The sequence below is a fragment of the Theropithecus gelada genome, chromosome 11 (assembly GCF_003255815.1).
Source record: "Theropithecus gelada isolate Dixy chromosome 11, Tgel_1.0, whole genome shotgun sequence".
NCBI lineage: Eukaryota > Metazoa > Chordata > Mammalia > Primates > Cercopithecidae > Theropithecus > Theropithecus gelada.
Window position 1 is genome coordinate 55,011,582 of NC_037679.1, and position 17,134 is coordinate 55,028,715.

Consider the following 17,134-nt stretch of genomic DNA (forward strand, 5'->3'; position numbering starts at 1 on the left):
TTCTGGCCCAGGTAATGCACTTGGTCCCAAGGATGCAAAGATCATACAGTTTCTCAGAGAGTTCGCAGTCTCCTGGGGGATGCAGAGAAGTAAAAGTTCAGAGGAAAGTCCAGGAGATGTATGAACCTAGAGGAAAGAGAGTTTAACTCTGCCTTAGGGTGAGGAGGGGGTCAGTCCTCTTCACGGAGGAGAATTTTTATTCATTCTGCTGGCTGGACAGCAAAGATACCAGGCATAAAATCGAGGTTCTTATTTTTCCCACTTTAAAATCTATTCCACAATGTTCCCCATTTATTGTCAAAGCTGGTTTCAGTGTGATAACACTACTAATAGGATTATGCCATCCTCTTGCTCCTACTCACTTTATACTTTATATCTGAAGGTCACAGTACTAAAAACTGGCATGGGTGTTTTCCAAGGAATCTGGTTATCATGCTTGACTTAACACTAAAACCGAAGATTAAAAGACAAGTTAATGGGCACTTTATAGGATGGGTATGGAGTCGGAGCTGTGATGGGCAGAGGAAAAAATTAGCAGCACTGTGTTAAGCATATACCAACCAATGCCCAAAGCTGATGGTAACTTATGATTTGTTTTTCTTAGGGTAGGACTTGTTTCACCTACCATGTGGAATGTTCCTGGGGCCTTGACAGGTCTGAAGCCATGAACAGGTATGCATTGATCAGCGTGGCCATTGCAGAAGCAGCTGCCCTTGACAATGAAATCATAGATTGCATAGTGTGTAAAATGTTGAGGCTCTTCGTTCAGGTCATTTCTCTGACAGGGACAAGACTGTCGTTTTAGCAACTGCACGCGAAGGTTGGTGATCTTCAGCTGCTCCTGAACTTTGGCACTGTAAGGGTTCTCTGTATCGTATGGTGGTGACAAAGCTTTGAAAATAACCTGTAAGGAGAAAGAAAATACCATGCATTTATAGGACTGTGTGCAAACCCTGAATTGTTTGCCTAATGTAGCCCCTGTTTGATTTATGCCTTATGTCATCTGTGAATGATAAGATAACAAGAAGTTTTTAGACCTTGAGCACACCTGGGAAAGAGCTGCCCTGTTATTCTAAGGAGCAGATGTGCTGCCTGTTCGTACACAGAAGTATACATTGAGTGACCAGCAGAGACCTGATTCTTGAGATAAAGGCAGCCATACAAAGATCTTGCCGGGAAGAGCATTCTGGGCAGAGCGAAGAGCAAGCTTAAAGGCTTTGAGGCAGAGTCAAGCTTGGCTTGTTCAAGGAAGAACAACAAAGTCAGTGTGACTGGAGACCAGTGAACAAAGAGACAGTGGCTGGAGAGGTGGACAGAGAGCAGGTGTGAGATCAACATGAATGGAGCCCTGTGGAAGTCACAGTACAGTTATACTGACTACAGCGGAAGCCACTGGGACACTGTAGGCAGAGAGGTGATATCTGATTTACCTTGCCTTGAAATATAACTCTCTCTTTTTGGATATAAAAGTATCACCTTAGAGATCAATTTCACACCAAAAGTATAAAAAGGAAAGAATCGACCGTGTAGATCACATCTCCAAGGTCTACTGGTACAGACCTGTCCTCAATGAAATATAACTTTGGAGGAGAGGGTAAGGGTAATAATTCAGCAGACATTTGGCCTCTGCGGCCCATTGTCCAGCCAGTAGCCAGAGTGGTTCTCTATAAACAGAGATTGGATCGTGTCACTCCCTTGCTTAAACCACCCCCACCCGAAGACCTCCCATTTTCCTCAGAACAAGATACAAAGTCCTTATAATGGCTCTGCCTGGTTTTTGTTCTTAGTACTTATCACCATCTGACATTATATTTGTAGTGGTTTAGTGATTTACTGTCTTCCCAGTCCAGACCATAAACTTCATGTAGGCGGTCACAGATGTATCCTAGGACAGTGGCTGGCACATAGTAAGTATTCAATAAATTTTTGCTAAACAAATTAATTAATTTAACATTGTTCTTGGCATTTGTGTAATAGGTGAGAATTCCAGATAACTTCCTTATGTCAGGTCCTAAATTCATTCGCCTACTGAATGTCATGTTATAGCACCAGTATCATGACAATAGTAAGAAATAACGGAATAATTAACCGGTATTTGTATTTCTAGCTAGTTTTGAACTTTTAAAGCTTAAAAAATGTTGTATCTTAAACTCAAATCACATTCTGTCCCATTTATCCATATGCAAAGTGGTGGAAGGAAGCTTATCAGAAAATAAAATTGTCCAACAAACAATATGTCATACATTCAAAAGTCAGTACAGAAGTAACATCTTTTTCTTTTAACAACAGCCTGAACTAGAACCTGATTTTCTGTTTTGAAACATTTTTTAAAAATTGAATCCATTATGGGTTTTCATATGGTACTTATTCTCAGTATGACCTCCAAACACTGGCATTTCTGTTAGACACTCAGGAAGAACCCTTGCTCTAAATGATATCAATAATGTACTACCTCCTATTTTATCAACCACAGTAATGCAAGGACATGGAAAAGGACACACCACTGCTAACCAAGTAGGTGCTCCATTGAAAAGTCTGTGGTGTCCTTCTCCTCGTTATCTGCCCACCCTTCCTTTTCCTGAACCTTGGTGGCAACTGTTTGGTCTCTCTCTCTCTGCCACGTATTTACCCTTGACATTTACCCTAGTTCCCTCTCTCACCCCATTCCATCTCCCCCTCACCCTGAGAATTGTTCTGCACAGGCAAAGCCAGAGGAAGCTCTGTCAAGGTCCATAGGAACTTTGAAGCTCTTCTGCTTCCTGAGCCCAGACAGTGGGAGCTGAATGGCGGCTCTGTGCTTGGTGTGCATGACACCACAGTTGGCACGCGGATATCAGCAGGGAAGGGACATCATGACCCCTGAGGCTGTGTGCTGGAAAGGAGACAGCAGAGTGCCACAGACACAAAAGTGAACGGGAATTTAAACCATGAAATCTTTTTTCCAGAAAGGAGACGCCTTAATCTGATACCCTGGGAATGGATCTACCCTGCGTCAGGAAACAAAGAGTGCGCCAATCCAGATGCTTCCAACTTCTGGCAGGTCGCCCTTTGGGTCCCACCCAGTTTTTCTTCAAACTTCCCCAGAAGAAGCCTGTATGGCATGACTGAAATGAAGTAAGAAAACACGTAGAAGCCCTCAGGACAGTATCAGCCTCTTCTATTTTTTGTTCCCCTAAGGAAGGGAATGTATCTATAGGCCCACCACTGATCCTCTGTCTGCAACTGCCTCTTAATACACACTCCCAACAAGATATATTAATATTTAGAAAGCCAGGGATCAAGCTTTTTGACCAGGTTCAAGCATACATCAGTATTTCTGGCTTGTTAGTGCTATTAGCCAGGACTTCATGATCGCATTTTTTAATTACGAAATTTTATTATGTTTTGGTGGTTAATATTATAATTACAGAAAAATCTGTCATGCAAAATACTAAGGATAATAAGTACCTACAATATGATCTACCTCCAAAGAGAACCAGGGAGGCCAACTTGATATCTTTCTACCTAAACTTCCGTATGTACGCATATATATAAAATACAACATAAACATCTTTATATATCTTGTGAGTATTCTTCCAAGTCAATAAATGTATCTCTACATCAGAGGTTCTCAGAGAGTGGTTCCCCACACCAACAGCACCCCTAGGGAACTTGTTAGAGACGCAAATTCTTGGACCCTATCCAAGATCAACGGAATCAGAAACTCTGCAGGTGGGGCCCAGCAATCTGTGTTCCAACAAGCCTTCCAGGTGATTCTGATACACAACAAAATTTGAAAAACACCGTTACATAATTTAAAAACCTGCTTAGAATTACAGTGTGTGGATATGACATAATTTATTTAGCCAGGCTGCTATTGTTAGGCAACTAGGTTGCTTCCAACTTCAGTGTAACCCACTGCAGGGAACAACCTTGTAGCTACAATGTGGATGTATAGACAGTAGTCAGCCCTTATCCTCTGGGAATGACTTCCAAGACCGCCAGGGGATGCCTGAAACTGCAGAGAGTACTGAACCCATAGAGACTATGTTTCTCCTATACATACATACCTATGATAAAGTTTAATTTATAAATTAGGCGCAGTAAGAGATAACAACAATAACAAATAATAGAACAATTATAACAATATACTGTAATAAAAGTTATGTAAATGTGGTCTCTCTCTCTCTCAAAATATTTATTGTACTCGCCTATTTTTGGACCATGGTTGATGGTTACTGAAACTGCGGTAAGTGAAACTGCATCTAAGGGAGGACGACTGTAATAATTTCCTGAAGATATATTTCCAAAGCTGAAATCAATGGGTAAAGGAAATGCATAATTTAAAAAATATCTGACCCTCTGAATGAATCATGGACCCCTTCCTACTTAACCTTTGGAATCTTCACATTTTCCTGGTCTTGCCTTATTTCTCTAAGCCTCAAATCCCTTGAACTTTGCCTGAGGATGGGGATTCTTGGCTCAGGCTCTGCCATTTCTTTGTGCCCCAGTGTAACATGGAAATCCTTACAAAGTCCTGAACAAGTGAAAATGACCTATATGATCTTTCTATTCTAGAACACTCATAAAAAATTCTCAATAAGAAGATGGAAAATTAGGTCAGGTTCGGTGGCTCATGCCTGTCATCCCAGCACTTTGGGAGGCCAAGGTGGGTGGATCATGACGTCAGGAGTTTGAGACCAGCCTGGTCAACATGGTGAAACCCCATCTCTACTAAAAATACAAAAATTAGCCAGGCGGGGTAGCGGGAAAAAAAAAGCATTCTATATATCTTAATTATACTTTGAGATGAAAATTTAAACAGAGCATCAATACAGTGTGAACAGAATAAGGAGTAAATATTAGGTACGTAATAGTCAAGGAATTCTTTGAAAATCGAACTCATACCTTAACATATTGCTCCATGCCTAACATTATATTTCCTATGTTGAATTATAAAAATTTGTAATAATAAATGTGATCGTATTTTTAAAAAGTCTTTTTAGCTGCTGGCTTGAGGAATATTCCAAGGCCGTCCTGTGGACTCCCTTGGAACTCGTTCCTTCCATGATGGCACGCTTACACTGGTCTATTGTTGTTGCCTATTTACTTGTCTGTATCTCACATCAGACTCAGTGCTCAGAGGGCAGGGATCCTGTTGGTCTGGTTCACAACTGTGCTCCCCAGCACGTCCCACAGTCTCTGGCACACTGTAGCATTTCATAATGACTGCTGAATGAATAAATGAATGAACTATTTCTCCAAGTATCATTCTAAGAGGAGAAGCCAAACAGGGTCTAGAGTTTAGAAGAACACAGATAGCAAGATGCTCTTACCACAAGTTCCGCACTCTTGATGAGAACAATGTGAACACACACATCTATGTATAAACACTATATAAAAATATGTAATACATTTCAAAATGCTTTATGGATTTCTTCTGTATAGTAGCACACAAGATCTTTCATATTCTTAAGAAAAAGGATCAGGCAGGCATAGCAAACACTCCAAGAAATACAAATTTTTCCCATAGTTTCTGATCTAGTTTTCTTATTTACTAAAAACAGTAACTTCAGGAACATAACTGCATTTGTTCTTTAATAGTCCTTGAAATACTAGACATCTTCACGTTCTTAAAGAAGCAGCTTTTTGTTTTAATGATTTTCTCCATTGTTTTGCTGTTTTTCTTTTTCATTGGTTTCTACTTTTATCTTTATTATTTACTTTCTTCTGCTTACTTTGGGTTTAATGTGCTCTTCTTTTACAAGTTTCTTAAAGGGAAAACTTAGATCATTGATTTGACTTTTTAAAAATAATTCACTGCTTATTTTACCTTTAAGCTCTGTTGGACTTGAAGATCATTGATTTGAGATGTTTCCTTTCCCCTAAGTACTTCTTTAGTTGCATCCCCCCAGAGTTTGATATGCTGTGTTATCATTTTCATTCAATTTCAAAATACTCTTGATTTCCTTCTGATTTCTTCTTTGAATAATTGGAATAAAAAGTGTGTTTATTCCAGTTATTTGGGGATTTCCCAGATACCTTCCTGTTATTGATTTCTAACTTAATTTCATTGTGGCCAAAGAACATATTTTGTATGTTATGAATCCTTTTACATTTATCAATACTTGTTTTATGACTCAGTATACGGTCTGTCTTGATAATGCACTTTGTATCCTTGAAAAAGTATTGAAATATCCAGCTATAATTATCAACTTATTTCTCCCTGCAGGTCTTGCTTCATGTATTTTGAAGTCCTGTTGTTGGGTGCATAAACATGGAGGATTGTTGGTTTGTTTTTTTTTTAGGTGAAGTCTCGCTCTTGTCCCCCAGACTGGAGTACAATGGCGCGATCTCAGCTCACTGCAACCTCCACCTCCCGGGTTCAAGTGATTCTCATGCCTCAGCCTCCTGAGTAGTTGGGATTACAGGCACCTGCCACCACGCCTGGCTAATTTTTGTATTTTTAGTAGAGGCGGGGTTTCACTATCTTGGCTAGGCTGGTCTTGAACTCCTGACCTCAGGTGATTCACCTGCCTCAGCCTCCCAAAGTGTTGGGATTACAGGCGTGAGCCACCGTGCCCTGTCAACATGGAGGATTGTTATATCCTCTTGAGGAAGTGACTGTTTTATCAGTGTATGTCCCTTTTTATCCTTGGCAATATTCTTTGATCTAAAATCTACTTTCATAGTAATATAGCCACTCAAGCTTTCTTTTAAAGTGTTAGTAGGGTATACCTTTTCTTGTCCTTTTACTTTTAACTTAGCTATGTCTTTATATTTAAAGGGGGCTTCTTACAGGCAGCATACCTAATCTTTTTTTAAAAATTTGTCCAATATTATAATCTATGCCTTTAATGGGGATGTTTACATCTTTTACATTTAATGTCATTGATGATATTTACCACTTCACATATAGTATAAGAAACTAGGAATAGTCCTCCCCTCAACCTTTGCACTGTTGTCATGCATATTACTTCTATATATGTTATAAGCTCCACAACACACTATTAATACCTTGGCTTTAAAAAGCCAACTAATTATCTTTAAAGAGATTTTAGAAATTAAAAAAGGCATTTCACATGTATTCACCTATTTTTCCTTTTTGATGATCTTCGTTCCTTTTTGTAGGTCCAGATATCCATCTGGTATCATTTTTCTTCTGTCTGAAGGATTTCCTTCAATGCAAGTCTGCTGGTGAAAAACTTATTTATTTATTTATTTATTGGCTTCTTTATGTCTGAAAAAGTCTTGACTTCATCTTCACTTTTGTAAAATGTTTTTTGCTGGGTATAGAATTCTAAGTTGACTTCTTTTTTTTTTTTTTTTTTTTTGGCACTTAAAAGTTTCTGCCCCCACTGTCTTCAGGCTTACATTATTTCCAACAAAAAACTTCAGTCATTCTTAGATTTGTTCCTCTGTACGTAATGTGCTATTTTTTTCTCTGGCTGCTTTTCTGGTTGTCTTTTTACCATTGCTTTTTAAACAATTTGATTATTATGTGTTTTGGAGTAGATTTCTCCTTGTTTCTTGTGTTTAAGGTTTGTTGCACTTCTTGGATCCATGGATTTATAGTTATTATAAAAATTAGAAACATTTCAACCATTATTTGTTAAAAATTTCTGTTCCCCTCCTCTCCCTTCTTTCCTTTGTTGGTTCCAACTACATGTACCAAATTGCCTGAAGCTGTCCCAGAGCTCACTAATGCTATATTCACTTCTTTTTCTGGCTTTTTTTCTCCCTGTGTTTCATATTGGGTCACTTCTATTGCTATGTATTAAACATCACTAATCTTTTCTTCTACAGTGTCTAGTCTACTAATTCTGTTTGTTGTGTATTTTTCATCTCAGGCATCAGAATCTTCGAAAATGGTCATTCAATTTTTTTTTTTTTTTTGCTCTTTTCCATGCCTCTGCTTAATGTGCTCCGTCTTTCTTCCACCTTTTGAACATAAGAAATACAGTGATAATAACTGTTTTTAATTCCTCAGCTACTAACTCTATAATTTGTGTTATTTCTGTGTCTGTTTCTATTGATTTTTCTTTTTATTATGAGTTGCATTTCCCTGATTTTTTGCAGGTCTTGATTGGCTGCTAGGTATCGTGAATTTTACCTTGTTGGGTGCTGAATATTTTTGTATTCTTGAGCTTTTTCTTGGGATGCAATTCAGTTTCTTGGAAATAGCTGGATCATTTTGAGGTTTGTTTTTACATTTTGTTATGTGGGATCAATGCATTTTCTAGCGTAGGGCTAATTCTGCCCCTCTACTGAGATGATACCCTTCTAATTACTCTAACAATGAATTACAAGGTTTCCCACACTGTCTGTCTATTGCTGGCCCCATGTTACCTCTGGGGATTGTTCCCTCCATCCTTCAGGGTGTTTCTCTCTGGCTTCAGGTAGTTTTCTTGCACATGTGTAGAACAGTTCTCAGCTGGAGACTTGAGAAGGACCACCTGCAAATCTCTGAAAGTCTCTTCCAATATAGTACTCTCCTTTCTGGAACTCTACCTTGCAAACTCTAGCTCTCTTGGTCTTTCCCAGATTCTCGAGTCCTTAAGTCAGGAAATTCATCAAGCTCTATGTAGGTTCCTCTTCCCTGCACTGCAGACTGGACACCCTCTCTAGGCAGTAAGCTGGGGTAATTGTAGGGCTCACCTTATTTGTTTCCCTTCTCCCAGGGATCATTTTCCTCTTCTGCTTGATGTTCAGTACTTTAAAACAATTGCTTCACATATTTTGTCCAGTGTTTTAGTTGTTTCTGGTGGGAGGGTAAATCTGGTCCTTATTACCCATCCTCGATGAGAAGTGACATGTAAAAAACTCAAGGCGGCTTAACTTTTATAAAACACAGTTTCTAAAACTGTACATAAACAAAGCCTTTATTTTTGTACTCAAATATATAGAAATGGCATATTGGATGTTTTATAATAAAATTAGAAGTATAGTTATATTTAGTAGATAGAAAGGCCTGAAAAACCAATAAAATATGTTCCTGCAAAGTTTGAAAAAGAAAATATAAGCATCTAAACTTTGTACGTTTATTCAATAATTCTGTTTTAGTAATTTGTTTCTGAGTATACCAGTAAACTCCCATTATAACTTTTCAAATAATTTATGATACCTATTATTATGATCGCCTGTATATGTAAGTATTGTTTTCCTTTTTTTTCAGAGACAATGTCTTGCTTGAGTCTAGTGGCATGATCATAGCTCACCACAGCCTTGAACTACTGGGTTTAAGTAATCCTCCTGCGTAGCTGGGACTACAGGTGATTGCCACTATGCCCAGCTAATTTTTTTATTTTTTGTAGATACTAAGTCTCACTCTGTTGCCCAGGTTGGTCTCAAACTCCCGGCCTCAAGAGATCTTCCTGCCTTGGTCTCTCAAAGTTCTGGGATTACAGGCATGAGCCACTGTGCTTGGACTATTTATATTTTTTTTGTGTGTTTATGCTATGTTTTGATGCATCCTTATATATCCCCAACATCTAATACAATATCTTATGAATTCTCAATAATGTTACTGAATGAGTGAATCTGAATCATGTCAATACAGGTTTATTTTGATTTTCCAATATAAAAATAATGGAATAACTATAATAAAAATTTATTTTTATAATGTACATTTCATTAATAAGCAAAACTTCTAGGTACATATTGCCTCACAATAAACTTTATCACTTTAAAAATATCTTAATTTTTATGGTAATCTTATACTCCCTCCAACATAACTAGCACAATTTTACTTTATAGAAAAAATATATTTAATATGCCGGGCATGGTGGCTCATGCCTGTAATCCCAGCACTTTGAGAGGCCGAGGCGGGCAGATCACGAGGTCAGGAGTTCAAGACCGGGCTGGCCAATATGGTGAAATCCCATGTCTACTAAAAATACAAAAAATTAGCTAGGTGTGGTGGCACGCGCCTGTAGTCCCAGCCACTCAGGAGGCTGAGGCAGGAGAATCACTTGAACCCGGGAGGCGGAGGTTGCAGTGAGCCAAGATTGCGCCACTGCAATCCAGCCTGGGCAACGGAGCAAGATTCTGTCTCAAAAAAAGAAAAGAAGAAAACCCATATATTTAATATTAATCAGCTTATTAGTTATTCATTACATTATTCAAAGATAGCATTTAAAAAGTATTGAATATTTGAATATTTTCAGTAATAAATTTACGCCAACTGCAGGAATGACTACAAACATTTCGGGAGAAATCCCTGGAACTTTTGCCTAATATAATCTAATGAAAAGACAAATCACCTCCATAGTAAAACCTATTTCTTTCTTTTTTTTTTTTTTGAGACAGTCTTGCTCTGTCGCCCAGGCTGGAATGCAGAGGCGTGATCTCAGCTCACTGCAACATTCTGTCAGATGAGTACATGTATCCTAGTATGTTCCGAAACAGGCTTTCTGCTTCCATGGATAGGTGGCCGCTTGGAAGTATGTGAAGTTTCCAGGGTTGCAGTGAGTGGGAATTCTGGTTTCATGGAAAGAGAAGGCTGGACAAGAAGACAGCATAATTGACATGTGGGCGTCTGCAGCTGGTTGGTTTAATTTTAGAACATTTGTCCTTGACTGTGCCCCTTTAAGTGAAGCACCTACTTGTCTTAGAGAAGTGTGTCTGTCTTTTGGGCAGCACCAAAATCCTTTTGCTTATACTCTGGAGCATTCAGCACACTGTTTCATCAGATAGCTCACCCTTTAAAGTGGGAAAGTCTTATCTTCCGAGATAGGACAATATAACCTAATAAAGCTCTCAATGGAGCAAGCTGAGGAATGCAGTGCACTCAAGTGACTTACTTGTACGATAATAACCTCGATTTGTAAGTACACAAAAGCCTCTTTGCATGTTTCAAGGGCATATTTACAGTTTTAAAGTGATGCAAAGGCAGCTTCGTAAATATCTTCAGGGAAAAGGGAAATGACAGAACTGTGAGGAATGAGAAACAAGATAGAAAACAAATTAGAAATAAAGACGGGGGGGGGGGTAAAAATAAATTTTAAACATTCTTCAATACATGTGGAATCCTAGCCTTTTTTCTTTTTGCCCTCAGGACTTGAAGTCAAAGGATCTGAGTGTCAGAAACGTCCTTAGCAATCAAGGGCTAGTCCAATTAGAGGAAACTGAGGCTCTGAGGACTTGAAGTGATTTGCCAAGTGTCAATCAATAGGTTGGTGACGGAGTTAAGACTGGAAACCAAATCCTAACCTCCAACCTAATGATTTTTTCACTATATCCCATTTTATACTTGTTTTGGAGCTAGCCATTCCTGGATTAAAATTAAATTTAAAACATAGGATTAAAGAAAATATTATATATGACTGATACCATCAGCACTTGTCAACCAAATAATGGATAGGACTAACTGTGCCACCTTTATTCTGTTAATGGATGTGATTAACTGAACACTGGATAAAAGTAGTGATACCTGCTTCTGCCTGGCTTGCAAAGATGTAGTGAACATTTTCTTCAAAGGTCTGAGACGTGGAAATGTCTTGAAAAATCACTGCCCTTTATAAATAAAATTGATTGGTGTGTCGCTTTTTGCTGGGAACCTGCCTTGTTTTTGTCAATCTCCCTTCTTTGGGACTGAGTCCTCCTGGGGAATACAGCTCGGTGACTAGGATTCATGGACAGGCCTGTTGGATGCTGTCTGTCTACATGGGTAACTTCTCAATACTGATCACCTCAATTTCCTATCACAATGCTTGGCCCACAGTTAGAATATCCCGTTACTTCATCTTGGATCATCAATCTCTTGCTTGCTTGACCCATGCTGGAAATCGCATGTATGATCTCTTTGTTTTTTTTTCCCTGCCCATTCTTCCCCACTCTTTCTCCCTCTCTTTGTACCCAACTTTACACTCCAGCCATACCAAGATCCCCTTTCTGTTCCTAGAAAGCTCCATGAACTTGCTGCCTTCCCAGCTGTTGCCCATGCTATTCCCTAGCTGGATCACTTGCCACACCTCTCTGTCATTGCCACCCATTCCGCTCCCACCCTCTACTTGGCCAACTCATGCCAATCTTTTAGATGTCATCTTTGATGTCACTTTATTCAGGAAGCTCTCTGAATCATCCCTGTTCCTTCTATGTGCTACTTCAAGCACCTGTTATTTCTTCCAGACTTAGAATATACCATGTCTGTTTTTAAATTTGCTTAATTGCTTGTGTTTCTCTCTAGACTGTGAGTGAGACATGAGTGCAGGGGACCTTGTCTGCTTGCCCATCAGTGTGTAGGCAATGCTTGGCATATATGAGTTAACACATATTTGTTGAAAACTCATATTCATGCTTAATAATGACTTATGTTTTATAAACTGTTTTAATTTTTATCTCATTTCATCCTTAGAGTAAATCTATGATGTGGTATTATCCATTCCCATCTTTCAGATACAGAAACTTTATCTCATTTCATCCTTATAGCAAATCTATGATGTGGTATTATCCATTCCCATCTTTCAGATACAGAAACTCTGAGAAGATGTTAATTAACCTATCCAAGGTCACCTAGCTAGTAAGTGGCAGAGCCAGTACTTGAACCCAGGTTGTTGGAGTCCAAGTTCAGTGCTATTACCATTACATCACAGCTGACTTTGTTTGGTTATAGAATACATAGCAAGTGATCAGGGAGTGAAATGATCAGACCTTCCCTTCAGGCAAAGAAAAGACTCTGAACCATGGTAAAGGCAGTTTGAGGACTAAGAGATGTAGTGGGGAGCAGGGGAAGAACAGTCACATGTGAGAAGCAAAGAAATGAATGTTGGAACAAAAACAGAACTAAAGGCTGAGCTTTGGGGGCCATCTATGGTTAGAGGTCAGAAAGGAGAAGAGCCAAAAATAATATATATATTTAAAAAAAAGGGATCCATGAGCAATATGGGAAAACAGTGAAAATTCATTATCATAGAAGCCCAAGGAAGTGAGAATGCAAAGTAAAAAAAAAAAATGTAATTAACAATGGCAAATGCAATTTACTAGAAAAAAGGAGATTACAAAAACCTTTCTGGGTTTGGCTGGATAACAGAAGACTATTGAGGGTTTAGACAGAATAAGGGACAGCTATAAAGGATTCAGGAAAGAGCATGAGACAAGTAAATGGAAGCAAGAAAGAACTGATTGAAGAATTTTGGCAGTTGATTCATTCATCAGTTGATGGATATTTGGGTTGTTTACAGATTCTGGGTGTAATGAATAAAAGTGCTATGAACATTCACACAGAAGTCATTATGAGCATGTAAGTTATTTTTCACGGGTACTTAGGAGAGGAATTGCTAGGTGGTATGGTAAGTGTATATTTATAAGGAACTGCCAAAGTGTTTTCTAAAGTTGTTGTACTATTTTGCATTTCTAGCAGCAATGTATGATGAAAATTTTAGTTGCTATACCTCCTCTCCAACATTTAGTGTTATCAGTCTTCTGAGTTTTAGCCTTTCTGGTGAATGTGAGCAGTATCTCCCTGTGGTTTTAATTTGTATTTCCCTGTTGAGTAATGATGCTGATCACCATTTCATGCGTTTGACATGCATCCTCTTCTTTGGTGAAGTGTCTGTTCAAATCTTTTGCTCAGTTTTAATTCTTGTTTTCTCCTTATTGAGTTATGAGTTCCTTATGAATTATGATATGTAAATATATATTCAGTTTGTAATGATTTGTAAATATTTTCTATCTGTGGCTTCCTTTTAACACTTTCCTTAACAGTGTCTTAATAGCAATAGGTTTTTATTTTATTTTATTTTTTGAGACAGGGTTTTGCCCTGTCACTTGGGCTGGCTGGAGAACAGTGGCACGATCACGGCTCACTGCAGCCTCAACCTCCTGGGCCCAGGTGTACCTCCCAAATAACTGGGACTACAAATAACTGGGACTACAAGCAAGCACCACCACACCTGGCTAACTTTTTAATTTTTTGTAGAGATGGGAACTTACTATGTTGCCCAGGCTGTTCTCAAACTCCTGGGCTCAGGTGATCTGCCCACCTCGGTCTCCCAAAATGCTGAGATTACAGCCGTGAGTCATTGTGCCTATCCAGTTTTTAATTTCTATGATGTTCAGTTTACCAGTATTTCTCTTTTACAGTTTGTGTCTTTTGTGTCCCATCTAAGAAATTTTTGCCTAAACTCAAGGTCATAAATATTTTCTCCTAGAAGTTGTATAGATTTCAGCTCTTAAACATTTAGGTCTGTAGTCCATTTTGAGTTATTTTTTCTCTACAGTTGAACTAAGCGTTGAGGTTCTTTTTTCTGTCCCTTCACATATGAATGTCTAATTAATCCAGCACTGTTTATTAGAAAGATAAACCTTTCTTCATTGAATCAGCGTGGTAACTTTGTTTGGTGTGCTTTTCTTTACAGTTTGTTTTATTTTTTACTTGGGGTTTATTGAGCTTCCTAGATCTGTGGATTTATAACTTTCACCAAGTTTGGAAATTTTTTTCCTGTTACTCCTACAAAGATGTTTTTTGTCCTCAGCTTCTTCTTTTAAACTCCAATTACTCGAATGTTAGACCACTTAATATTGTCCCACAGTTCACTGATGCTCTTTTTACTTAATCCTCTTTTCTCTCTGTGATTCATTAACTTATAGTTTCTATTGTTATGCCTTCAAGTTCACCAAACTTTTCCTCTGCACTATCTAATCTACTGTCAGTCCCTGGTAATAATTTTTTTTTTTTTTTTTTTGAGATGGGGTCTTGCTCTGTCTCAGCTCACTGCAACCTCTGCCTCCTGGGTTCAAGCAATTCTCCTGCCTCAGCCTCCTGAGTAGCTGGGATTACAGGCACCTGCCACCACACCTGGCTAATTTTTGTGTATTTTAGTAGAGATGAGGTTTCACCATGTTGGCCAGGCTGGTCTAGAACTCCTGACCTCAAGTGATCCACCCTGCCTCAGCCTCCCAAAATTCTGGGATTACACATGTGAGTCACTGCACCCAGCCCCTTGTAGTATATTTTTTTATTTCACATATTGCATTTTTCATCTTTAGAAGTTTCACTTACATCTTTTAAAAATATCTTCCATTTCTCTCTTCTACATGTTCATGTTCTTGAACATATGGAGTATATTTGTAGTAGATGATCTAATGTTCTGGTTTGCTAATTCTACCAGCTGTGTCATTTCTGGATGTTTTTATTCATCAATTTTTCTTTTGGTTGGGAGTCATACTTTCATGCCTTGTAATTTTTTATTAAACATTAGACATTGTGAATTTTACATTTTTGCTTGATGGATTTTGATTTATTTCTCTAAAAAGGGTTAGACTTTGTTTTGACAAGCAGTTAATTTATTTGAGATCACGTTCAGCTTTTTGAAGATTGCTGTAAATTTTTTTTAGGGTGAATCCAGTTTTGCCTTTATTTTAGTGCTAATTTAACCCAATTACAAAAGTTTTCTGAGGGCTCTACCAGATGCCTGTGAATTATGAGGTCTTTCCAGTCCAGACAGTGAGAAAGTGAACTATTTGCAGCCTCAGAGGAATACTAAGAATGATTCAACTACTACTTTCTGACAGTTCTTTATTCACTCTTTTAGAGTTTACCTCACATATATGCAGCTTAGTATTTAGCCAAAAACTTAAGGAGACCTTTGTGTACAGACCTCTGGACTTCTCTTATGTAACTTGCTCCTCCCCATATTCTACCCAACAAATTCCAGCTGCCCTGGCCTCCTTGAGGACTCATCTCTCTCTCTTCAACTTAGTGGGTCCACTGGACTCTGGTTCTCCTTCCTATGTGGTGGCTTGGAAATGTCCCGTCAGCAATTGGGGCAATTGTAGGGATTGTTACGTTTGTTTCTTCTTTCTCAGAGTACAGTCTTGTGCTGCCTGTTGCCAATGTCTGAAAACAATTGTATCATCTTTTTTTGTTTGTTTGTTTGTTTGTTTTCTCCTTTAAGCTGTGTGTTTGTCGTGGGGAAAGAAGAGGCGGGCAGTCATTCCTGTAGCAGTTAATCCCTCATGAGCAGAAGCAGAAATCTCATTTCAAACTGATAAGTTTTAAGAGGTTGGGACTTTTGGAGTGTCAGGACTGAGACAAAAGGAAAAATCAATCTGATTTTAAGGAGATTAGTTTGAACACTAAAATGTAGTTATTCTGTCTTTCTTATTCCTTCTTTACTCCATCTCCCTTTCTTCCTTAAAGGGGAGAGGATTCTACTTGAGATTGATTTTCCTTTAAGCAAATGAAAGTTGCAAGAATTGCTTCCTATATAATTTGTTGTATTAGGAGGTATGCATAGCATCTAAATAGCAGAAACTATAGTGTTGCAGATATCCTTTTTTTCCCCCTGAAGTAAATGAAAATTACAACAGCTCTGGGTAGATATTTCACTTCTTGGGTTAAAAGTTCCTAGACTTTCATTTTGGTCCTGCTGTCATTCAATAGGATCAGAACAAAGCTATGCATACTTCCATGCTTCAGTCAATTAACTGTAATATCGAGGCATTTTAATGCAGAATGTAAAATTCTGTGCATAGTAAAAGTGAATTTTCCCAAGGCAGGACAAATGAGATATTCTTTTTTTTTTTTTGAGATAGAGTCTCACTCTGTCTCTCAGGCTGGATGGAGTACAGTGGCGCGATCTCAGCTCACTGAAACCTCCACCTCTAGGGTTCCAGTGATTCTCCCACTTCAGCCTCCAGAGTAGTTGGGATTATAGGCACTTGTCACCACGCCCGGCTAATTTTTTGTATTTTTAGTAGAGATGGGGTTTTACCATGTTGGCCAGGCTGGTCTCGAACTCCTGATCCGAAGTGATCTACCCACCTTGGCCTCCCAAAGTGCTGGGATTACAGGTATGAACCACTGCGCCCGGCCCAAAAGAGATATTCTTATAAGTAAAGTGCATTAAAAGACATTGGAAGAGTCACCTATGTTGTCTAATTTACCTATAAAACGTAGTCACACTAGAAAAACGATAAACTATGAACACTTAGTTGTGAGCATCCAGAATAATTCTTTAAGTCTACCTAATTATATCTACATTTCTATTAACACATAGCTTTTTTCTTTTATCCCCCTTTTTAAGAGTGAGACAACTCTTCGGCTGGGCGCGGCGGCTCACGCCTGTAATCCCAGCACTTTGGGAGGCCAAGGCAGGCAGATCACAAGGTCAGGAGATCGAGACCACGGTGAAACCCCGTCTCTACTAAAAAT

General features: G+C 38.6%; 1 protein-coding gene across 3 annotated transcripts in view; it reads right to left on the bottom strand.

Annotated features, from left to right (window-relative positions):
• Positions 1 to 17,134, bottom strand: part of NTN4 (netrin 4) — a 122,643-nt gene that overhangs the window by 80,974 nt on the left and 24,535 nt on the right. For all 3 annotated transcript variants that reach the window (XM_025403387.1, XM_025403386.1, XM_025403384.1), the window contains exon 3: positions 626 to 904. In XM_025403387.1, the coding sequence (XP_025259172.1) occupies positions 626 to 904 (279 nt within the window). The remainder of the gene's footprint in view (positions 1 to 625; positions 905 to 17,134) is intronic.